Source organism: Dendrobates tinctorius, unplaced genomic scaffold, assembly GCF_039654945.1.
Source record: "Dendrobates tinctorius isolate UK_male_01 unplaced genomic scaffold, ASM3965494v1 ptg000172l, whole genome shotgun sequence".
NCBI lineage: Eukaryota > Metazoa > Chordata > Amphibia > Anura > Dendrobatidae > Dendrobates > Dendrobates tinctorius.
Window position 1 is genome coordinate 805,685 of NW_027361839.1, and position 27,136 is coordinate 832,820.

Consider the following 27,136-nt stretch of genomic DNA (forward strand, 5'->3'; position numbering starts at 1 on the left):
TAGGGTATATACACCCCTGTTATACTCACCCCGTTATACCGCATCTAGGTTATATACACCCCTGTTATACTCACCCCGTTATACCGCATCTAGGTTATATACACCCCTGTTATACTCACCCCGTTATACCGCATCTAGGGTATATACACCCCTGTTATACTCACCCCGTTATACCGCATCTAGGTTATATACACCCCTGTTATACTCACCCCGTTATACCACATCTAGGTTATATACACCCCTGTTATACTCACCCCTTTATACCACATCTAGGTTATATACACCCCTGTTATACTCACCCCGTTATACCGCATCTAGGGTATATACACCCCTGTTATACTCACCCCGTTATACCGCATCTAGGTTATATACACCCCTGTTATACTCACCCCGTTATACCGCATCTAGGTTATATACACCCCCTGTTATACTCACCCCGTTATACCGCATCTAGGTTATATACACCCCTGTTATACTCACCCCGTTATACCGCATCTAGGTTATATACACTCCTGTTATACTCACCCCTTTATACCACATCTAGGTTATATACACCCCTGTTATACTCACCCCGTTATACCACATCTAGGTTATATACACCCCTGTTATACTCACCCCTTTATACCACATCTAAGTTATATACACCCCTGTTATACTCACCCTGTTATACCGCATCTAGGTTATATACACCCCTGTTATACTCACCCCTTTATACCACATCTAGGTTATATACACTCCTGTTATACTCACCCCTTTATACCACATCTAGGTTATATATACCCCTGTTATACTCACCCCTTTATACCACATCTAGGTTATATACACCCCTGTTATACTCACCCTGTTATACCGCATCTAGGTTATATACACCCCTGTTATACTCACCCCGTTATACCGCATCTAGGTTATATACACCCCTGTTATACTCACCCCTTTATACCACATCTAGGTTATATACACTCCTGTTATACTCACCCCTTTATACCACATCTAGGTTATATACACCCCTGTTATACTCACCCCTTTATACCACATCTAGGTTATATACACCCCTGTTATACTCACCCTGTTATACCGCATCTAGGTTATATACACCCCTGTTATACTCACCCCGTTATACCACATCTAGGTTATATACACTCCTGTTATACTCACCCCTTTATGCCGCATCTAGGTTATATACACCCCTGTTATACTCACCCCGTTATACCACATCTAGGTTATATACACTCCTGTTATACTCACCCCGTTATACCGCATGTAGGGTATATACACCCCTGTTATACTCACCCCGTTATACCACATCTAGGTTATATACACCCCTGTTATACTCACCCCGTTATACCGCATCTAGGTTATATACACTCCTGTTATACTCACCCCTTTATACCACATCTAGGTTATATACACCCCTGTTATACTCACCCCTTTATACCACATCTAGGTTATATTCACCCCTGTTATACTCACCCCGTTATACCACATCTAGGTTATATACACCCCTGTTATACTCACCCCGTTATACTACATCTAGGTTATATACACCCCTGTTATACTCACCCCTTTATACCACATCTAGGTTATATACACCCCTGTTATACTCACCCCTTTATACCACATCTAGGTTATATACACTCCTGTTATACTCACCCCTTTATACCACATCTAGGGTATATACACCCCTGTTATACTCACCCCTTTATACCACATCTAGGTTATATACACCCCTGTTATACTCACCCCTTTATACCAGATCTAGGTTATATACACCCCTGTTATACTCACCCCTTTATACCACATCTAGGTTATATTCACCCCTGTTATACTCACCCCTTTATACCAGATCTAGGTTATATACACCCCTGTTATACTCACCCCGTTATACCACATCTAGGTTATATACACCCCTGTTATACTCACCCCTTTATACCACATCTAGGTTATATACACCCCTGTTATACTCACCCCTTTATACTGCATCTAGGGTATATACACCCCTGTTATACTCACCCCGTTATAACGCATCTAGGTTATATTCACCCCTGTTATACTCACCCTGTTATACCGCATCTAGGTTATATACACCCCTGTTATACTCACCCCGTTATACCACATCTAGGTTATATTCACCCCTGTTATACTCACCACTTTATACCACATCTAGGTTATATACACCCCTGTTATACTCACCCCTTTATACCACATCTAGGTTATATACACTCCTGTTATACTCACCCCTTTATACCACATCTAGGTTATATACACCCCTGTTATACTCACCCCGTTATACCACATCTAGGTTATATACACCCCTGTTATACTCACCCCTTTATACCACATCTAGGTTATATACACTCCTGTTATACTCACCCCTTTATACCACATCTAGGTTATATACACCCCTGTTATACTCACCCCTTTATACCACATCTAGGTTATATACACTCCTGTTATACTCACCCCTTTATACCACATCTAGGTTATATACACCCCTGTTATACTCACCCCTTTATACCACATCTAGGTTATATACACTCCTGTTATACTCACCCCTTTATACCACATCTAGGTTATATACACCCCTGTTATACTCACCCCGTTATACCACATCTAGGTTATATACACCCCTGTTATACTCACCCCTTTATACCACATCTAGGTTATATACACCCCTGTTATACTCACCCCTTTATACCACATCTAGGTTATATACACTCCTGTTATACTCACCCCTTTATACCACATCTAGGTTATATACACCCCTGTTATACTCACCCCTTTATACCACATCTAGGTTATATATACCCCTGTTATACTCACCCCGTTATACCACATCTAGGTTATATTCACCCCTGTTATACTCACCCCGTTATACCACATCTAGGTTATATACACCCCTGTTATACTCACCCCGTTATACCACATCTAGGTTATATACACCCCTGTTATACTCACCCCTTTATACCACATCTAGGTTATATACACTCCTGTTATACTCACCCCTTTATACCACATCTAGGTTATATACACCCCTGTTATACTCACCCCTTTATACCACATCTAGGTTATATACACCCCCTGTTATACTCACCCCTTTATACCACATCTAGGTTATATACACCCCCTGTTATACTCACCCCTTTATACCACATCTAGGGTATATACACCCCTGTTATACTTACCCCTTTATACCACATCTAGGTTATATACACCCCTGTTATACTCACCCCGTTATACCACATCTAGGTTATATACACTCCTGTTATACTCACCCCTTTATACCACATCTAGGTTATATACACCCCTGTTATACTCACCCCGTTATACCACATCTAGGTTATATACACTCCTGTTATACTCACCCCTTTATACCACATCTAGGGTATATACACCCCTGTTATACTTACCCCTTTATACCACATCTAGGTTATATACACCCCTGTTATACTTACCCCTTTATACCACATCTAGGTTATATACACTCCTGTTATACTCACCCCTTTATACCACATCTAGGTTATATACACCCCTGTTATACTCACCCCTTTATACCACATCTAGGTTATATACACCCCTGTTATACTCACCCCTTTATACCACATCTAGGTTATATTCACCCCTGTTATACTCACCCCGTTATACCATATCTAGGTTATATACACCCCTGTTATACTCACCCCGTTATACCACATCTAGGTTATATACACCCCTGTTATACTCACCCCGTTATACCGCATCTAGGTTATATACACCCCTGTTATACTCACCCTGTTATACCGCATCTAGGTTATATACACTCCTGTTATACTCACCCCTTTATACCGCATCTAGGTTATATACACCCCTGTTATACTCACCCCTTTATACCGCATCTAGGTTATATACACCCCTGTTATACTCACCCCTTTATACCGCATCTAGGTTATATACACCCCTGTTATACTCACCCCGTTATACCGCATCTAGGTTATATACACCCCTGTTATACTCACCCCGTTATACCGCATCTAGGCTATATACACTCCTGTTATACTCACCCCTTTATACCACATCTAGGTTATATACACCCTTGTTATACTCACCCCTTTATACCACATCTAGGTTATATACACCCCTGTTATACTCACCCTTTTATACCACATCTAGGTTATATACACCCCCTGTTATACTCACCCCTTTATACCGCATCTAGGTTCTATACACCCCTGTTATACTCACCCCGTTATACCACATCTAGGTTATATACACCCCTGTTATACTCACCCTGTTATACCACATCTAGGTTATATACACCCCTGTTATACTCACCCCGTTATACCGCATCTAGGTTCTATACACCCCTGTTATACTCACCCCGTTATACCGCATCTAGGTTCTATACACCCCTGTTATACTCACCCCGTTATACCGCATCTAGGTTCTATACACCCCTGTTATAATCACCCCGTTATACCACATCTAGGTTATATACACCCCTGTTATACTCACCCTGTTATACCACATCTAGGTTATATACACCCCTGTTATACTCACCCCGTTATACCACATCTAGGTTATATACACCCCTGTTATACTCACCCCTTTATACCACATCTAGGTTATATACACCCCTGTTATACTCACCCCTTTATACCACATCTAGGTTATATACACCCCCTGTTATACTCACCCCTTTATACCACATCTAGGTTATATACACCCCCTGTTATACTCATCCCCTTTATACCACATCTAGGGTATATACACCCCTGTTATACTTACCCCTTTATACCACATCTAGGTTATATACACCCCTGTTATACTCACCCCTTTATACCACATCTAGGTTATATACACTCCTGTTATACTCACCCCTTTATACCACATCTAGGTTATATACACCCCTGTTATACTCACCCCTTTATACCACATCTAGGTTATATACACCCCTGTTATACTCACCCCTTTATACCACATCTAGGTTATATTCACCCCTGTTATACTCACCCCGTTATACCACATCTAGGTTATATACACCCCTGTTATACTCACCCCGTTATACCACATCTAGGTTATATACACCCCTGTTATACTCACCCCGTTATACCGCATCTAGGTTATATACACCCCTGTTATACTCACCCTGTTATACCGCATCTAGGTTATATACACTCCTGTTATACTCACCCCTTTATACCGCATCTAGGTTATATACACCCCTGTTATACTCACCCCTTTATACCGCATCTAGGTTATATACACCCCTGTTATACTCACCCCTTTATACCGCATCTAGGTTATATACACCCCTGTTATACTCACCCCGTTATACCGCATCTAGGTTATATACACCCCTGTTATACTCACCCCGTTATACCGCATCTAGTATATATACACTCCTGTTATACTCACCCCTTTATACCACATCTAGGTTATATACACCCTTGTTATACTCACCCCTTTATACCACATCTAGGTTATATACACCCCTGTTATACTCACCCTTTTATACCACATCTAGGTTATATACACCCCCTGTTATACTCACCCCTTTATACCGCATCTAGGTTCTATACACCCCTGTTATACTCACCCCGTTATACCACATCTAGGTTATATACACCCCTGTTATACTCACCCTGTTATACCACATCTAGGTTATATACACCCCTGTTATACTCACCCCGTTATACCGCATCTAGGTTCTATACACCCCTGTTATACTCACCCCGTTATACCGCATCTAGGTTCTATACACCCCTGTTATACTCACCCCGTTATACCGCATCTAGGTTCTATACACCCCTGTTATACTCACCCCGTTATACCACATCTAGGTTATATACACCCCTGTTATACTCACCCTGTTATACCACATCTAGGTTATATACACCCCTGTTATACTCACCCCGTTATACCGCATCTAGGTTATATACACCCCTGTTATACTCACCCCGTTATACCGCATCTAGGTTCTATACACCCCTGTTATACTCACCCCGTTATACCGCATCTAGGTTCTATACACCCCTGTTATAATCACCCCGTTATACCACATCTAGGTTATATACACCCCTGTTATACTCACCCCGTTATACCGCATCTAGGTTATATACACCCCTTTTATACTCACCCCGTTATACCGCATCTAGGTTATATACACCCCTGTTATACTCACCCCGTTATACCGCATCTAGGTTATATACACCCCTGTTATACTCACCCCGTTATACCGCATCTAGGTTATATACACTCCTGTTATACTCACCCTGTTATACCGCGTCTAGGTTATATACACCCCTGTTATACTCACCCCGTTATACCGCATCTAGGTTATATACACCCCTGTTATACTCACCCCGTTATACCGCATCTAGGTTATATACACCCCTGTTATACTCACCCCGTTATACCACATCTAGGTTATATACACTCCTGTTATACTCACCCCGTTATACCGCATCTAGGTTATATACACCCCTGTTATACTCACCCCGTTATACCACATCTAGGTTATATACACCGCTGTTATACTCACCCCGTTATACCGCATCTAGGGTATATACACCCCTGTTATACTCACCCCGTTATACCGCATCTAGGTTATATACACTCCTGTTATACTCACCCCGTTATACCGCATCTAGGTTATATACACCCCTGTTATACTCACCCCGTTATACCACATCTAGGTTATATACACCCCTGTTATACTCACCCCGTTATACCGCATCTAGGTTATATACACCCCTGTTATACTCACCCCGTTATACCACATCTAGGTTATATACACCCCTGTTATACTCACCCCATTATACCGCATCTAGGTTATATACACCCCTGTTATACTCACCCCGTTATACCGCATCTAGGTTATATACACTCCTGTTATACTCACCCCGTTATACCGCATCTAGGTTATATACACCCCTGTTATACTCACCCCGTTATACCACATCTAGGTTATATACACTCCTGTTATACTCACCCCGTTATACCGCATCTAGGTTATATACACCCCTGTTATACTCACCCCGTTATACCGCATCTAGGTTATATACACCCCTGTTATACTCACCCCAGTATACCGCATCTAGGTTATATACACCCCTGTTATACTCACCCCGTTATACCGCATCTAGGTTATATACACCCCTGTTATACTCACCCTGTTATACTGCATCTAGGTTATATACACTCCTGTTATACTCACCCTGTTATACCGCATCTAGGTTATATACACCCCTGTTATACTCACCCCGTTATACCGCATCTAGGTTATATACACCCCTGTTATACTCACCCCGTTATACCGCATCTAGGTTATATACACCCCTGTTATACTCACCCCGTTATACCGCATCTAGGTTATATACACCCCTGTTATACTCACCCTGTTATACTGCATCTAGGTTATATACACTCCTGTTATACTCACCCTTTTATCCTGCATCTAGGTTATATACACTCCTGTTATACTCACCCTGTTATACCGCATCTAGGTTATATACACTCCTGTTATACTCACCCCGTTATACCGCATCTAGGTTATATACACCCCTGTTATACTCACCCTGTTATACTGCATCTAGGTTATATACACTCCTGTTATACTCACCCTGTTATACTGCATCTAGGTTATATACACCCCTGTTATACTCACCCCGTTATACCGCATCTAGGTTATATACACCCCTGTTATACTCACCCCGTTATACCGCATCTAGGTTATATACACCCCTGTTATACTCACCCCGTTATACCGCATCTAGGTTATATACACCCCTGTTATACTCACCCCGTTATACTGCATCTAGGTTATATACACCCCTGTTATACTCACCCCGTTATACCGCATCTAGGTTATATACACCCCTGTTATACTCACCCCGTTATACCGCATCTAGGTTATATACACCCCTGTTATACTCACCCTGTTATACTGCATCTAGGTTATATACACTCCTGTTATACTCACCCTGTTATACTGCATCTAGGTTATATACACTCCTGTTATACTCACCCTGTTATACTGCATCTAGGTTATATACACCCCTGTTATACTCACCCCGTTATACCGCATCTAGGTTATATACACCCCTGTTATACTCACCCTGTTATACCGCATCTAGGTTATATACACCCCTGTTATACTCACCCTGTTATACTGCATCTAGGTTATATACACCCCTGTTATACTCACCCTGTTATACTGCATCTAGGTTATATACACCCCTGTTATACTCACCCTGTTATACTGCATCTAGGTTATATACACCCCTGTTATACTCACCCTGTTATACTGCATCTAGGTTATATACACCCCTGTTATACTCACCCTGTTATACCACATCTAGGTTATATACACCCCTGTTATACTCACCCCGTTATACCGCATCTAGGTTATATACACCCCTGTTATACTCACCCCGTTATACCGCATCTAGGTTCTATACACCCCTGTTATACTCACCCCGTTATACCGCATCTAGGTTCTATACACCCCTGTTATACTCACCCCGTTATACCGCATCTAGGTTATATACACCCCTGTTATACTCACCCCGTTATACCACATCTAGGTTATATACACCCCTGTTATACTCACCCCGTTATACCGCATCTAGGTTATATACACTCCTGTTATACTCACCCTGTTATACCGCGTCTAGGTTATATACACCCCTGTTATACTCACCCCGTTATACCGCATCTAGGTTATATACACCCCTGTTATACTCACCCCGTTATACCGCATCTAGGTTATATACACCCCTGTTATACTCACCCCGTTATACCACATCTAGGTTATATACACTCCTGTTATACTCACCCCGTTATACCGCATCTAGGTTATATACACCCCTGTTATACTCACCCCGTTATACCACATCTAGGTTATATACACCGCTGTTATACTCACCCCGTTATACCGCATCTAGGGTATATACACCCCTGTTATACTCACCCCGTTATACCGCATCTAGGTTATATACACTCCTGTTATACTCACCCCGTTATACCGCATCTAGGTTATATACACCCCTGTTATACTCACCCCGTTATACCACATCTAGGTTATATACACCCCTGTTATACTCACCCCGTTATACCGCATCTAGGTTATATACACCCCTGTTATACTCACCCCGTTATACCACATCTAGGTTATATACACCCCTGTTATACTCACCCCATTATACCGCATCTAGGTTATATACACCCCTGTTATACTCACCCCGTTATACCGCATCTAGGTTATATACACTCCTGTTATACTCACCCCGTTATACCGCATCTAGGTTATATACACCCCTGTTATACTCACCCCGTTATACCACATCTAGGTTATATACACTCCTGTTATACTCACCCCGTTATACCGCATCTAGGTTATATACACCCCTGTTATACTCACCCCGTTATACCGCATCTAGGTTATATACACCCCTGTTATACTCACCCCAGTATACCGCATCTAGGTTATATACACCCCTGTTATACTCACCCCGTTATACCGCATCTAGGTTATATACACCCCTGTTATACTCACCCTGTTATACTGCATCTAGGTTATATACACTCCTGTTATACTCACCCTGTTATACCGCATCTAGGTTATATACACCCCTGTTATACTCACCCCGTTATACCGCATCTAGGTTATATACACCCCTGTTATACTCACCTTGTTATACCGCATCTAGGTTATATACACCCCTGTTATACTCACCCCGTTATACCGCATCTAGGTTATATACACCCCTGTTATACTCACCCTGTTATACTGCATCTAGGTTATATACACTCCTGTTATACTCACCCTTTTATCCTGCATCTAGGTTATATACACCCCTGTTATACTCACCCCTTTATACCGCATCTAGGTTATATACACCCCTGTTATACTCACCCCGTTATACCGCATCTAGGTTATATACACCCCTGTTATACTCACCCTGTTATACTGCATCTAGGTTATATACACCCCTGTTATACTCACCCTGTTATACTGCATCTAGGTTATATACACCCCTGTTATACTCACCCCGTTATACTGCATCTAGGTTATATACACTCCTGTTATACTCACCCCATTATACCGCATCTAGGTTATATACACCCCTGTTATACTCACCCCGTTATACCGCATCTAGGTTATATACACCCCTGTTATACTCACCCCGTTATACTGCATCTAGGTTATATACACCCCTGTTATACTCACCCCGTTATACCGCATCTAGGTTATATACACCCCTGTTATACTCACCCCGTTATACCGCATCTAGGTTATATACACCCCTGTTATACTCACCCCATTATACCGCATCTAGGTTATATACACTCCTGTTATACTCACCCCGTTATACCACATCTAGGTTATATACACCCCTGTTATACTCACCCCGTTATACCGCATCTAGGTTATATACACCCCTGTTATACTCACCCCGTTATACCGCATCTATTTTATATACACCCCTGTTATACTCACCCTGTTATACCGCATCTAGGTTATATACACCCCTGTTATACTCACCCTGTTATACTGCATCTAGGTTATATACACCCCTGTTATACTCACCCCGTTATACTGCATCTAGGTTATATACACCCCTGTTATACTCACCCTGTTATACTGCATCTAGGTTATATACACCCCTGTTATACTCACCCTGTTATACTGCATCTAGGTTATATACACCCCTGTTATACTCACCCCGTTATACCGCATCTAGGTTATATACACCCCTGTTATACTCACCCCGTTATACTGCATCTAGGTTATATACACCCCTGTTATACTCACCCCATTATACCGCATCTAGGTTATATACACTCCTGTTATACTCACCCCGTTATACCACATCTAGGTTATATACACCCCTGTTATACTCACCCCGTTATACCGCATCTAGGTTATATACACCCCTGTTATACTCACCCCGTTATACCGCATCTAGGTTATATACACCCCTGTTATACTCACCCCATTATACCGCATCTAGGTTATATACACTCCTGTTATACTCACCCCGTTATACCACATCTAGGTTATATACACCCCTGTTATACTCACCCCGTTATACCGCATCTAGGTTATATACACCCCTGTTATACTCACCCCGTTATACCGCATCTATTTTATATACACCCCTGTTATACTCACCCTGTTATACTGCATCTAGGTTATATACACCCCTGTTATACTCACCCTGTTATACTGCATCTAGGTTATATACACCCCTGTTATACTCACCCCGTTATACCGCATCTAGGTTATATACACCCCTGTTATACTCACCCCGTTATACTGCATCTAGGTTATATACACCCCTGTTATACTCACCCTGTTATACTGCATCTAGGTTATATACACCCCTGTTATACTCACCCTGTTATACTGCATCTAGGTTATATACACCCCTGTTATACTCACCCTGTTATACTGCATCTAGGTTATATACACCCCTGTTATACTCACCCCGTTATACTGCATCTAGGTTATATACACTCCTGTTATACTCACCCCGTTATACCACATCTAGGGTATATACACCCCCTGTTATACTCACCCCGTTATACCGCATCTAGGTTATATACACTCCTGTTATACTCACCCCGTTATACCACATCTAGGTTATATACACCCCCTGTTATACTCACCCCGTTATACCGCATCTAGGTTATATACACCCCTGTTATACTCACCCCGTTATACCACATCTAGGTTATATACACCCCCTGTTATACTCACCCCGTTATACTGCATCTAGGTTATATACACTCCTGTTATACTCACCCCGTTATACCACATCTAGGTTATATACACCCCCTGTTATACTCACCCCGTTATACCGCATCTAGGTTATATACACCCCTGTTATACTCACCCCGTTATACCACATCTAGGTTATATACACCCCTGTTATACTCACCCCGTTATACCACATCTAGGTTATATACACTCCTGTTATACTCACCCCGTTATACCACATCTAGGTTATATACACTCCTGTTATACTCACCCCATTATACCGCATCTAGTTTATATACACCCCTGTTATACTCACCCCATTATACTGCATCTAGGTTATATACACTCCTGTTATACTCACCCCGTTATACTGCATCTAGGTTATATACACTCCTGTTATACTCACCCCATTATACCGCATCTAGTTTATATACACTCCTGTTATACTCACCCCATTATACTGCATCTAGGTTATATACACTCCTGTTATACTCACCCCATTATACCACATCTAGGTTATATACACTCCTGTTATACTCACCCCGTTATACCACATCTAGGTTATATACACCCCTGTTATACTCACCCCATTATACCGCATCTAGGTTATATACACCCCTGTTATACTCACCCCGTTATACCACATCTAGGTTATATACACCCCCTGTTATACTCACCCCGTTATACTGCATCTAGGTTATATACACTCCTGTTATACTCACCCCGTTATACCACATCTAGGTTATATACACCCCCTGTTATACTCACCCCGTTATACCGCATCTAGGTTATATACACCCCTGTTATACTCACCCCGTTATACCACATCTAGGTTATATACACCCCTGTTATACTCACCCCATTATACCACATCTAGGTTATATACACCCCTGTTATACTCACCCCGTTATAACACATCTAGGTTATATACACCCCTGTTATACTCACCCCGTTATACCACATCTAGGTTATATACACTCCTGTTATACTCACCCCATTATACCACATCTAGGTTATATACACTCCTGTTATACTCACCCCATTATACCACATCTAGGTTATATACACTCCTGTTATACTCACCCCTTTATACCACATCTAGGTTATATACACCCCTGTTATACTCACCCCATTATACCGCATCTAGGTTATATACACCCCTGTTATACTCACCCCATTATACCACATCTAGGTTATATACACTCCTGTTATACTCACCCTGTTATACCGCATCTAGGTTATATACACCCCTGTTATACTCACCCCGTTATACTCACACTTTTAGATACATAATAGATAATTTTTTGTTTATTTTTCACCTTTTCTTGTTACTTTATTTTCTTTCTACTTTTTTAGGTTCATGAACTTGGAAACGCAAAACTCAAGAAAACGAAAGACGTTCCTCAGTATTACGAGGTGAGGACTCGTGGTTTTCTTTTTCCAGCGTGGATATCCCAGTGTTTTCTAGATCGGCCATCATCAGGACTATCTGGATCTCCCTGTACGAGCCATAAAACACCCGGCTGTTTACCCCGACGCTTACCACCCTTTTATTACCGCCCCCCAGACCCCCGGCGCGCCAGTTGTTTGCTCCTAAAGTCTTGTGTTGCTTTTTCGCCCGGAGATGCCCCATAAAGTTTTAATGCATCTCAGTTTTAGGTTGATATAAACTGCGCTGCGGTCACGAGGGGGAAACGCGCACGCGGCCATCACTGCGCTCTCTACGGACTCATTTAACACATACTCGATTGTTAACTTTATTGGCTTAACCCTCCGCCTGCCGGGCACGTTTCCCGGACACATTTATAGAACACACATTAACAAGTTATTTACGATGTAGGGAATTAAAAAAAAAAAACCCACGGTGCGTACACGGCGCTGCCTTCAGTCAGGGGATGTAATTGGCGCAGCCGTCTCCTCCAGCAGAGGTCTGCAAATACTCTGGATCTAATTACCTGAGCCCCTCGATGTACAGAGGCAGCTGCCAGACACAAGACAAGCAAAGGAGAAGATAAGGCGTTATAAGAAGCTGCGCGCCCAGGAATTGAGAAGATAACCGATAACAGAAGGGGCCGTCTGGACCCCCTACATTAGGTACAACAGAGGACCACCATAATAACTAGCACTGCTATTACCTGGCATGTAATGCCTCATCTCTCCAGTAGGGGGCGTAGTCTGCCCCTTATCACAATGATTACTGCTATTTAGGAGGAGCAGGTGGCACCTGTTAGTCACAGCCAGATCCCGCGTAATTAAAATTCAGGGTTCAAACATTGAGGGGGCATTAAATGGGTGCTCCATGGTAGGTAATCACTACTTGTTAGATAAGTCTCCAACCTTCAGCTGCAATCTGTGGGGAAACTTAGCCGTAAAGGCCCTATCTCCCCACAGCTCCCCCACAGGGGGAATTAGGAAGTACATAACAATGGGTCGTTTGTGCAATACGGGTCCTCCACCAAGTGACGCGCTTTATATCCGCTTCCTGTTATGGCCCAGACATGAGGATCGTCAAAAGAGGACCTCCTGCATTATACCCTGATAGGGGGAGATAGAAAGGTGATACTGTGGGGATGAAGGTGAGACTGTAAATTATATCTGTTCTTATAAATACTGGTAAATTCTATTAATCTGATGGACGGTGTCACGCGGTCCTTCTCCGATACCACACAATCAACAGAGCGAGGGAAGTGTGAAGACCTTTATTACAGGCAAAATTAGAATGTCCATAAACAATCCACCACACTGAGGATACAATAGTCCAGAACAAGAATGCAGTCCAGAAACAGGATAAAATGTCCAGGGAGATGGGATTCCAAAGCTCTAGCAGCCAGAGGATAAAATGGGTCCTTCTCTCTGGGGTGCAGTCTTCACGAAGTCCTCCACACACTGACTTGTCCACCTCCTTTCCTCCCCACCCCCTTCCTTGTGTACAGTTCCTGTCCTCCCCAGCCCCCTCTTTATGTCCAGGGGTAGTCAGAGAGACAAAGGAGCCTTGGGGATTAAGGAACTGCAGGGGGTCATCAAGAGACAGATACAGTCAGGCTGTAGACATACTAGGCAACAAGAAAAACACTATGAAAATAAGGCTGGAGTCACACATAGCGACTCACCAGCGATCCTGACAACGATATCAATGTGTCAGGATCACTGGTGAATCGCTATGTGATCGCTGGTGAGCTGTCACACAGACAGCTTCACCAGCGATCAGCACAGCGACGCCGAGCGTGCGGGGTCGCTTTGCACGTTAGTAACCAGCGCGCTGATGCAGGAAGCTGGTAACTAATGTACACATCGAGTATCTAAGGAACGCCTGTCCCTTGGATACCCGATGTGTACGTTAGTTACCAGCAGATCGCTGGTCTCCCGCCTGTCACACGCAGCGATGCGTGGTGGCCAGCGGGAGACCAGCGACCAAAAAAAAGTCCTGGCCTTTCCTGCAGCGATCCGCGATACCGGAAGGGGGGCCAGTTGCTGATCGCTGTCACAGTGATCTCGCTGGTTAGATCGCTGTTGTGTCACAAAAATTGTGACTCAGCAGCGAGATCGCTATGTGTGACAGGGCCTTAAGTGAAATAGAAATATACAAAAAATGACATCCACATAACATATCACACCATCACAACCTCTCCCCCCCCATAATAAGTGAGCACGCCATGAGGTCTACACAGACCTCTGGCCTGCTCACTTTAGTCCACATTGCTCAGTCGTTTATAGTTCCTTGTACAGTGGCAGGGGTAGGTCGGCCTGGGGAGCCTATGGTTCTTCTTGTCGAGACAGTCCATCGGCGTTCTGGTGTTGGCTTCCCCGCTTGTATTGGATGGAGAAGCTGTAGGGTTGGAAGGACAAGCTCCACCGCAGCAATCTTCCATTGTCCCCTGATACGCGATTCAGCCATGTGAGGGGGTTGTGGTCTGTAACAATTGTAAAGACTCTGCCATACAAGTAGGGCTGCAATTTTTTTAGCGCCCATATGATGGCAAGGCACTCCTTTTCAATAGTGGCATAGGCAACTTCCCGATCCAGTAGTTTCCGACTGGCAAAAGCAACAGGATGTTCTTCTCCAGCAGTGTTCACTTGGCTAAGTACTGCCCCAATCCCAAAGGTCAATACAATTAGTCCCCAATCCCCACAATTTTAAGCGTGCCCTGAAAACGCATTTATTCAGACTGGCCTATCGCCTCAACACATTAACCTAATCTATCCCTGTGTGGCACAGCCAAAAGTCTTACCATAACCAGGTTCCCCGCATTATGTTCCCACATGCTTTATACATCCATTAGCCCTCTGTGTCTGTACTGTTACACACTTAACATTATGGCTGGTCCATACAATCAGGGTAACTGTTACCACCCACCTTTCGTGTCTCCCTCTTTCCTCATAGATTGTAAGCTTGCGAGCAGGGCCCTCACTCCTCTTGGTATCTGTTATAATCTATGTGATTATTGTTATGCTGTAATGTCTATTGTCTGTACAAGTCCCCTCCGAAATGTAAAGTGCTGCGGAATATGTCGGCGCTATAGAAATAAAATTTATTATTATTATTAAAGGTAAAATAGTAACATAGTAACATAGTTTTGAAGGCTAAAGGAAGACCTTATGTCCATCTAGTTCAGCCTATTTTTAGTGCAGCTGTTCTGCATTGTTGATCCTGGGGAAGACAAAAAACCCACAGAGTAGAAGCCAATTTTCTCCATAGGGAAAAAAATTCCTTCCCCTAAGCTGGGTCAACCATCTACCTATAATATTATGTTATTCGTAACCTTCTATACTGTTACTCACAAGAAAAGCCTCCATTCCTTTCTTAAATTCATTCAGTGAGTTGGCCATCACCACTTCCTCAGGAAGAGAATTCCAGAGCCAAACTGCTCTTACCGTTGTCGGGGTAGCTATTGAGGGAGGGCTAAATTAACCCTTCACGGTTGAGCCAGTGATGTCCAAATTATTCCACAGAGTGTTGCTAGCAACTCAAATGACCACACGGAGACGGGGGTCTCTGTACGGGAGGATCTTGACAGATCACTAGTCCCCTTTATTTTAGTCATTTCTTTTATAATCTTTTGCTTAATTATGCAAAATTCTCAACCACCAATAGCATCATGGTAATACTTCACTTTATAAGCCAATAATATTGCAAGAAAACCGGAAACTACATATATGTCCGTATCCAAATAGCACAGAAAGCAATATAATGGCATATTCTTCAGAATTCTACATCCCCGCCTCCCTTATCTTGTATTTGATGGGAACAGTCTGGTTTCATGACAGCCTGATCTGTTTTCATCCTAATTACAAAAATTTATCTTACAGCAACAAAAATGGAGAAACTAAGCCTTCAGAGAATAGATAAAACGAAACTTCAGCTTTGATTTTAGTTTTATCCCTTCACATTCCCCCCTAGATAAATTTTTTTTAACACATATGCAGCATCAGAGGTGCTATCCCAAGCTAACAGCTTGAGGGGTACTGGTCTTCACATGGCTGATGCCATGTTATCAGTCATGGCTGTCGCGGCGCACCCGTCCCCCCTGTATACTGCAATTCACAAATAACAATTTTTGATGACGGTGGTGAAGATCTTTTGTAGGTAGCCATATGCTTGGCTTCAACATCTTCATCAAGTAGCCTTTTGAGATCGGTGCAGAGAAGAGCAGGGGTGACAGCGTCTTTGGTATCTTCATTAGCTGTATTAGTGCAGAATTTCCTAATACATACAGAAATACACCAAAGAACAAGTTTTAGTATCACATATACAACAAGGATACAGGTAGCAGTGTGTAACAAGCTCTGTAAGATCCCAGCTATCCAGCCCCCAATTCCCCTAAACCAATTCGCTGGATTGAGAAAGGAGAAGGTGTCTGACCACCAACTGTCCTTATTACCATCATTGTATTTATCATATTGATCTCTGAGTCATTGAATATCTTCTAACTTTAACTTTTACCAATAATAATATGGAAAATGCGGAAAACCTAAACATTATGCCCCCTTTATTTGCTGTTGGCTTGTTGGGTGATGAGGAGAACTTCAAAGGGACCGTCATACAAGGGTTCTAGTCCGTGCTTCCTGACATGCCTCTTCACGACTACCAAATCACCAGGCTTCAGGTTATAGCAGGTGTCGGTTTCTGCTGAATCTGGAAAAGAAGAGGAAACTAGAACATGGGTGTTAGCAAGATTTTTACTGAGCTGAATAACACATTGAACAGCACGGTCAGTTTCTTCTGATAACTGCTGGGGCTGGAAATTTGCAACTGGGGGCCTAGCACCAAACAATATCTCATATGGGAACAAGCCATGTTTTGCAATAGGGGTAGTACGAATGTGGTATAGTACAATGGGTAGGAGCTCTGGCCATGGAGCCATAGTCTCCTGCATCATTTTGGTCAATTGTCCCCTCAGTGTGATGTTCAGCCTCTCAACTTTCCCACTGGATTGTGGGTGGTACGGAGTATGGAGGACTACAGTGGATCCAAGCATTGTCAGAACTTCTTGGTACACATGAGAAGTAAAGGCCGGACCTTGATCACTTTCAACCTCTTCTGGAACCCCATATCTGCATATAACTTCCTTCACCAGTTTCTTCGCTGTGGTTTTTGCAGTCATGTTGGTAACAGGGAATGCTTCCGGCCAACTGGAGAACTGGGGCCCAGTAGAATTTTTGTACCAGTGCGAGGGCCTGATTCTTTCCTCGATGTGTAGGCCCATGTGCCCATGTGGCAATAGCAGGGTACATCCACCTAGGGAGACACACGAGTTGGTTCTTTTTCCAGAGACCATTATCCATTCGTGCCCCATCAGTCTTCCATTGCTTCACCTCTTCCTTTGGAGACATTCTCTGCGTTGTCATTAAGCGGTCTCGCGGGGTCTGACAGAGAACTTCAGTCTGTTGTAGATCATCAGGTTCTTGTAGGGTCAGTGCTTCTTGTAACTGTTTACGCTGAGAGCGTGTGGTCACCATAGTTGGTATGGTTGGTTCAAAGGGTAAGAGAGCGGCGGCTTTTGCTTGCATATCCGCAAATACATTGCCAACAGTCTGTGGACTGGTCCTAGGACCGTGCGCCTTAACTTTGATAATGGCCACCTGAGTAGGTAATTTGATCGATTCCATGAGGGTTTTAACAGCTTCAGCATTTTTCACTGGGGTTCCGGCAGTAGTAATAAACCCTCGATTGGCCCATAGAGCCCCAAAATCATAAGCAATACCAAATGCATACCGGGAGTCTGTGTATATATTAGCCCGTCTGTTCTTGGCCAAAGTACATGCAGTAGACAGAGCCTGGAGTTCTGCTTCTTGTGCTGACTGTGAGGGCAGGAGCGCAGCTGCGTGCACTACAGTGTCCTCTGTGGTAACAGCGTATCCCGTGTGGAATCTACCAAACTCATCAGCATATCTTGAACCATCCGTGTATAACCCCAGATCAGGATTTGGGAGTGGATTCTCACTGGCATTTGGTGGAGTAGCTGTTTCTTCAGTCAGAAGTTGGGAACAATCATATTGGAGGTATTCCTCATCACTGCCATCTTCCCTTATAATTCATTATACCGTCTTTCAAGGCGTTGTAAAGGGGTTGCATTATGCGGGATGCATCCGGTATCCACTGACAACAATAAGTGCATAGTCCAAGAAAACGCTGGAGTTCAGTTTCATCTTTTGGGAAAGGAAGGGAGCTGACAGCTATTTTTCTTTCTTCTGCGAGGTGTCTGGCACCCTGAAGGAGACAGTGACCCAAGAACATCACTTGACCAAGGCAGAACGGAAGTCTCGAGGCCGAAACCCGACAGTTCAGTGCTGCCAGATACTTAAGGAGGCTAATAATGGCAGCAATGGCAAAAGACACTCGATCATATTTTTTTTTTTTTCAAACTGGTTGGGACTGTTTTGGGCCCCTTGTGGCATCTGTGGGAAAGGCATGAAAAATACAGATTTCCTCACTGTCTTCATCTACATAGGGATTATATAACGTAAGAGCCATCTGACCATCATCTTGGAATTGTATTCTGGGGCGGAACTGTGATAATAAATCTGCCCCTAGTAAATTTACTGGACATGTTGGAGAGATTACAAACTGAGTAGTAACCTCGGGGAAGGGTTTTATGGGGTTTATAAAAGTATATTAATTGGGTCTGCCATGTACTCCGATTAAAACAGCGGCCTGTATGACAATCTCTCTGAAAGTGTCCGAATCGGGCACAGCGCCAGAATTGCAGACAAGAATTAGCAGGGAGGGCTGGGGTTTGCTGTGTGTGAACAAGCTGCGGTGGGGGCGATGTGGGAGGGGGAGCTGGGATTGGAGGGAGAACTGGAGCAGCTGCAGTTGCTAGCTTGCTTTTTTTTATTTTTCTTTCCCTGCTGATACAGAGCTGGTTAAAGTCTTCTGAAAACTTTTTTTTTTCTGTATCTGGAAGGGGGTGGATACTCATTACCACTAGCAATATTAGGCATAACAGGGACTGAGGCTGGCGGTGGTGGCTGATAATAGATACCGTGAACATTTAACAAAGAAAAGGTGGGGGCTGCGACTCTCGGTCTCCTTGTACAATTATCATCTAGCAGGGAGACCTCTTCTTTCAAATCATCACTTTTAACTATTTATCTGCCTGACACATTAGTCTCGATCTCAGTTCCTTCTTAATCAATCACTTCCTCACACCCCAGTCACTTTCTTGAACCACAATGCATCCAGTCCTTGCCATAATAATAGACAATTTTTCCTTCTTCAACATAGCAGTAACAGAAAACCAGGGGAAGAGTCTTGAGGAGATCATTTGCATATTCCCAGTGCCTTCTGGGATAAGTGAAGAGTCTCCGCGAGCTCAACGATCACTGGGTTTTGGCCGTTGCAGCTGAAAAGAGGAAATCGGAAAACCAGGGGAAGAGTCTTGAGGAGATCATTTGCATATTCCCAGTGCCTTCTGGGATAAGTGAAGAGTCTCCGCGAGCTCAACGATCACTGGGTTTTGGCCGTTGCAGCTGAAAAGAGGAAATCGGAAAACCAGGGGAAGAGTCTTGAGGAGATCATTTGCATATTCCCAGTGCCTTCTGGGATAAGTGAAGAGTCTCCGCGAGCTCAACGATCACTGGGTTTTGGCCGTTGCAGCTGAAAAGAGGAAATTGGAAAACCAGGGGAAGAGTCTTGAGGAGATCATTTGCATAATCCCAGTACCTTCTGGGATAAGTGAAGAGTCTCCGCGAGCTCAACGATCACTGGGTTTTGGCCGTTGCAGCTGAAAAGAGGAAATCGGAAAACCAGGGGAAGAGTCTTGAGGAGATCATTTGCATATTCCCAGTGCCTTCTGGGATAAGTGAAGAGTCTCCGCGAGCTCAACGATCACTGGGTTTTGGCCGTTGCAGCTGAAAAGAGGAAATCGGAAAACCAGGGGAAGAGTCTTGAGGAGATCATTTGCATATTCCCAGTGCCTTCTGGGATAAGTGAAGAGTCTCCGCGAGCTCAACGATCACTGGGTTTTGGCCGTTGCAGCTGAAAAGAGGAAATCGGAAAACCAGGGGAAGAGTCTTGAGGAAATCATTTTCATATTCCCAGTGCCTTCTGGGATAAGTGAAGAGTCTCCGCGAGCTCAACGATCACTGGGTTTTGGCCGTTGCAGCTGAAAAGAGGAAATCGGAAAACCAGGGGAAGAGTCTTGAGGAGATCATTTGCATATTCCCAGTGCCTTCTGGGATAAGTGAAGAGTCTCCGCGAGCTCAACGATCACTGGGTTTTGGCCGTTGCAGCTGAAAAGAGGAAATCGGAAAACCAGGGGAAGAGTCTTGAGGAGATCATTTGCATATTCCCAGTGCCTTCTGGGATAAGTGAAGAGTCTCCGCGAGCTCAACGATCACTGGGTTTTGGCCGTTGCAGCTGAAAAGAGGAAATCGGAAAACCAGGGGAAGAGTCTTGAGGAGATCATTTGCATATTCCCAGTGCCTTCTGGGATAAGTGAAGAGTCTCCGCGAGCTCAACGATCACTGGGTTTTGGCCGTTGCAGCTGAAAAGAGGAAATCGGAAAAACCGCGCGCCTATTGGCTCATCTTTCATCGTTTTTAAGAAATCTCAAGATGGAAGAGGCCAGGAGCCATTTGGTGAGCTGCATTTCTTGCTACATGTTCACAGACTTACCAGTGGAAAAGCCAAACTTCACATGCCACAAATGCAAGCTTGTGTCCCTGTTGGAGGAAAAGTTGCAAAATCTCGAAGAGAGGTTGGCTACGTTGAAGATCATTAAGGAAGGTGAAGAGTTCTTGGACAGAGCAGAATTATCTCTTCATGTTACAGAAAGAGAAGAAATTCGAAGTGCACCTGAAGAAACAGAGGAATGGAGACATGTGACCCAGAGAAGCAGGAGGATCAGGAGGCAGTCAGCACCCATACTGCTCAGAAACCAGTACCAGGCTCTCACACAGGAAAATGATGAAGAAATACATCAGGATAAGACTTTGCCAACAAACAGCAACCTTGTACGCCTTCAGAGTCCTCCTGGATGGAGAAAGAAAAATGTTGTGAAGAAGAAACGGAGAGTGGTGGTCATGGGGGATTCCCTGTTGAGAGGAACAGAGGCCGCTATCTGCAGACCGGATATAACTTCAAGAGAAATGTGCTGTCTTCCAGGTGCAAAAATTAAAGATGTGTCTGACAGGATATCAGGACTCTTCAGACCTACAGATGACTACCCATTCCTGCTACTACATGTGGGGACAAATGACACCGCAAGAAACGACCTGGAAACCATCTGCAGAGACTTTGAAGACTTAGGCAAGAAAGTGAAAGAACTGGGAGCACAGGTGGTCTTTTCTTCCATCCTTCCAGTGGATGGCCATGGAACAAGGAGGTGGAATAAGATTCTGCAGGTGAACAACTGGCTACGTCGATGGTGCCGTCAGCAACGATTTGGATTTCTGGATCACGGAGTGAACTACTTATACGATGGACTACTTGCTAGAGATGGAGTGCACCTTACGAAGACTGGAAAGCATGTATTTGGAAGTCGCCTTGCTACACTTGTAAGGAGAGCTTTAAACTAGAACAACATGGGAAGGGAAGCAAAAGACCAGAAAAAGCCATACACCTGACAAATGCTATTGAGAACTCTGCTAATAGAAGTGGAAAGGAAGAACAAAGACGAAAGAATCTAATTAATAAAAATATTGGAGAAAGAGAAACCAATCACAAACTAAAATGTTTCTATACTAATGCACAAAGCATGGGCAACAAACAAGGAGAATTGGAACTACTAACACAGGAAAAGAAATATGATGTCATCGGAATCACTGAAACTTGGTGGGACGATACACATGATTGGAATACAAGACTAGAAGGATACAACTTATTTGCAAGAAACAGACTTGATAAACGAGGAGGGGGTGTTGCATTGTATGTTAGAAACGCATATATCTGCACAGAGATTGAAGCTTCAGAGACTGGGAGTTCTGTGGAAACTGTTTGGGTAAGAATACAAGGACAGAACAATGGAAAGGACACCATTGTAGGCATTTACTACAGGCCGCCTGTGCAAGCTGAAGATATGGATGAACTCTTTATGCATCAAATGGCCAAGTTCTCCAAAAAATATGACATAGTTGTCATGGGAGATTTCAACTATCCAGACATTTGTTGGGAATCTCTCTCAGGCAAAACTAACAGGTCAAGGAAATTCTTATCCTCTCTTGCTGACAACTTTATCTTCCAAAAGGTAGGGGAGAAAACAAGGGGAACTGCTACCTTGGATCTAATCCTTATAAACAGGGAGGAAATGGTTGAGGAGGTAAAAGTGGCTGGAACCCTAGGAGGTAGCGACCATGCTATTTTAGAATTTTGGATAACTAGAGGCGGAAGACCTGTGAAGACTCAGACGTCAAGGTTAGATTTCAGAAAGGCAGATTTTAAGGGATTCAGAAAGATAGTTGGAGGGATCCAATGGCTGGATATCCTTAAAGACAAAAATGTCCAGGAAGGATGGGAAATCTTGAAAAATGAAATTCTCAAAGCACAGTTGTTAACAATTCCGAAAAGAGGGAAGAATAGGAAGCATTTAAGGAAACCAGGATGGGTGAACACAGAACTTAAGCACATGCTAAAAAGGAAGAAAAAAATGTTTATAAAATGGAAAGAGGGAGGCATATCTAAAGAAGAATATAATGCTGTCTGCAGAATCTGCAGGGCACAAATCAGATTAGCTAAAGCTGAAAATGAATTGAGGCTTGCAAGAGATGTCAAAAGCAATAATAAAGGATTTTGGGGATATGTCAAAAGTAAAAGAAAAGTCAAGGATGCTATAGGATTTTTACAGGATGAAAATGATGAAATGGTAAGACAGGATGTTGAGAAGGCTGAACTTTTAAATTCCTATTTTGCATCTGTTTTCTCTCAGAAAGGAAATGTAACACCAACTGTTATTCAGTGTCCTATTAAGGGAATAGAAGAATCCAGGATATCTATAAACAGAAAGATAGTGAGGAAACACTTAGCTAACCTAAATGAATTCAAGTCTCCAGGTCCAGATGAATTACACCCCAGAGTACTGAAGGAGATAGCAGAAGAAATTTCTGAACCACTCTCCATAATCTTTGAAAATTCTTGGAGAACAGGAGAAGTGCCAGAAGACTGGAGAAGAGCAAATGTTGTTCCTATCTTCAAAAAGGGGAAGAAGGTGGACCCAGGCAACTATAGGCCGGTGAGTCTGACTTCTATACCAGGAAAGATCTTTGAACAAATTATTAAACAACATGTAAGTCAATACCTGGATAAGAATGAAGTGATCAAACAGAGTCAGCATGGGTTTGTAACTAATAAGTCATGTCAGACTAACTTAATTTCCTTCTATGACGGTATCACTGATTGGGTGGATCAAGGAAATGCTGTAGATATAGTATATCTTGACTTCAGCAAAGCATTTGACAAAGTCTCTCATACAATCCTTATTGAAAAAATGACTAAGTATGGAATGGACAAGGCAACTGTTAGGTGGATTCATAGCTGGCTTAGTGATCGGACCCAAAGAGTGGTCGTAAATGGCTGCACATCCAGTTGGAAGAATGTCTCAAGTGGGGTACCACAGGGCTCTGTCCTGGGCCCTGTATTGTTCAACATCTTTATCAACGATTTAGATGAAGGAATTGAGGGTAAACTGATTAAATTTGCTGATGACACAAAGCTAGGAGGGATAGCTAATACTAGAGAAGAGAGAGAGAGGATTCAAAATGATTTAAATAAACTGGAGAAGTGGGCAGTAACTAACAGAATGGTTTTTAACAGGGAGAAATGCAAAGTACTACATCTGGGCAATAAAAATGAAAAAAGCATATATAGAATGGGAGGAATAGGGCTAAGTGACAGCACATGTGAAAAAGACTTGGGTATACTAATAGATCACAGACTGAATATGAGTCAACAGTGTGATGCAGCAGCAAAAAAGGCAAATGCAGTTCTAGGATGTATTAACAGAAGCATACAGTCTAGATCACGTGAAGTCATTATTTCCCTCTACTCCTCTTTGGTCAGACCTCATCTGGAATATTGTGTCCAGTTTTGGGCACCACATTTTAAAAAAGACATCAACAAACTGGAGCAAGTTCAGAAAAGAGCGACCAGAATGGTGACCGGTCTGCAAACCCTGTCTTATGAGGAAAGGTTGCAGGATTTGGGAATGTTTAGTTTGCAAAAGAGAAGACTGAGAGGAGACTTAATTGCTGTCTACAAATATCTAAAGGGCTGTCACATTGTAGAAGGATCAACTTTATTCTCATTTGCACAAGGAAAGACTAGAAGCAATGGGATGAAACTGAATGGGAGGAGACACAGATTAGATATTAGAAAAAACTTTTTGACAGTTAGAGTGATCAATGAGTGGAACAGGCTGCCACGAGAAGTGGTGAGTTCTCCTTCAATGGAAGTCTTCAAACAGAGGCTGGACAGACATCTGACTGGGATGATTTAGCGAATCCTGCTTTGAGCAGGGGTTGGACCAGATGGCCCAGGAGGTCCCTTCCAACTCTACGATTCTATGATTCTATGATTCTATGATTCTAGAAACAATCAGAATTCACTTTCTCTGTTCTTCCTAACACCTTTGTCACACAATTCATGTGCCAAGCCACGAAATTCTTTTCCTTCCACGAATTCTCTCATTTAGAGCTAAATATCCTTACTTCAGTTGTGCACAATACTGGAGCGGCCGTCTCAGTTTGTTCCACAGGGTCAACCCCCTCTGGGAAGCACAAAATTCACGGTACTCAGTGAAAGGAGGAGGGCATCTCAGACTATCCCTCTGGACACATATATACCTGAGTTACGTATTCTACCCAGTCTTTGATCACATCACCACGCCCAATACTAACAGTGATCAGGATTTCAGGATATTTTGACTATAAAGAGAGCCACAATCACTGGTCAATCCGGGATGTCCGTCCCTTATGAGGTACGGTTCGAGCACTGGGCCCCCAATGGGACTGCACCTCTATATGATTCCACCCATGAATCCCCCCACCACGGGGACAAACCTCAGATCCTCTTTGCAGCAACAAGCACAGGAAAACCACACCAACGGTCAGTCTGAACAGTATAACTTGCCAACTTACCATGGTTGTTGTGGGGGATGATCAGTCCCAATTTTCCAGCACCTGTGTCCGCTCCGAGGGTCCTTTGTCTTGTTGTCCTCCGGGGGCAGAGGCGGCCCTATTCGGGGGCCCCACGTTGGGCGGCCAGCTTTCTTCCCAGCCTGGTGCAGGGCTACAATTTTGTTTCTGGTGTCATTTGACAGCTCTTTGGTCTTCACCATAGTGGAGTTTGGAGTCAGACTGTTTGAGGGTGTGCACAGGTGTCTTTTTATACTGATAACAAGTTTAAACAGGTGCCATTACTACAGGTAATGAGGGGAGGAAAGAGGAGACTCTTAAAGAAGAAGTTACAGGTCTGTGAGAGCCAGAAATCTTGATTGCTTGTTTCTGACCAAATACTTATTTTCCACCATAATATGCAAATAAAATGAAAAAAAAAACAGACAATGTGATTTTCTGGATTTTTTTTTCTCAGTTTGTCTCCCATAGTTGAGGTCTACCTATGATGTAAATTACAGACGCCTCTCATCTTTTTAAGTGGTGGAACTTGCACTATTGCTGACTGACTAAATACTTTTTTGCCCCACTGTATGTCCTTATCCAAATAGCACAGAAAGCAATATAATGGCATATTCTTCAGAATTCTACACCCCCGCCTCCCTTATCTTGTACCTGATGGGAACAGTCTGGTTTCATGACAGCCTGAACTGTTTTCATCCTAATTACAAAAATGTATCTTACAGCAACAAAAATGGAGAAACGAAACCTTTGATTTTAGTTTACCCTTCACACCTTGAAGAACCCTCTTCTATGCTGGTGCAGAAATTGTCTTTCTTCCAGACGAAG

General features: G+C 43.2%; 1 protein-coding gene across 2 annotated transcripts in view; it reads left to right on the forward strand.

Moving 5' to 3' along the window:
* SPAG17 (sperm associated antigen 17) overlaps positions 1-27,136 on the forward strand; it is a 346,460-nt gene that overhangs the window by 194,011 nt on the left and 125,313 nt on the right. For both annotated transcript variants that reach the window (XM_073551016.1, XM_073551017.1), the window contains exon 3: positions 13,097-13,156. In XM_073551016.1, coding sequence (XP_073407117.1) covers positions 13,097-13,156 — 60 coding nt within the window. The remainder of the gene's footprint in view (positions 1-13,096; positions 13,157-27,136) is intronic.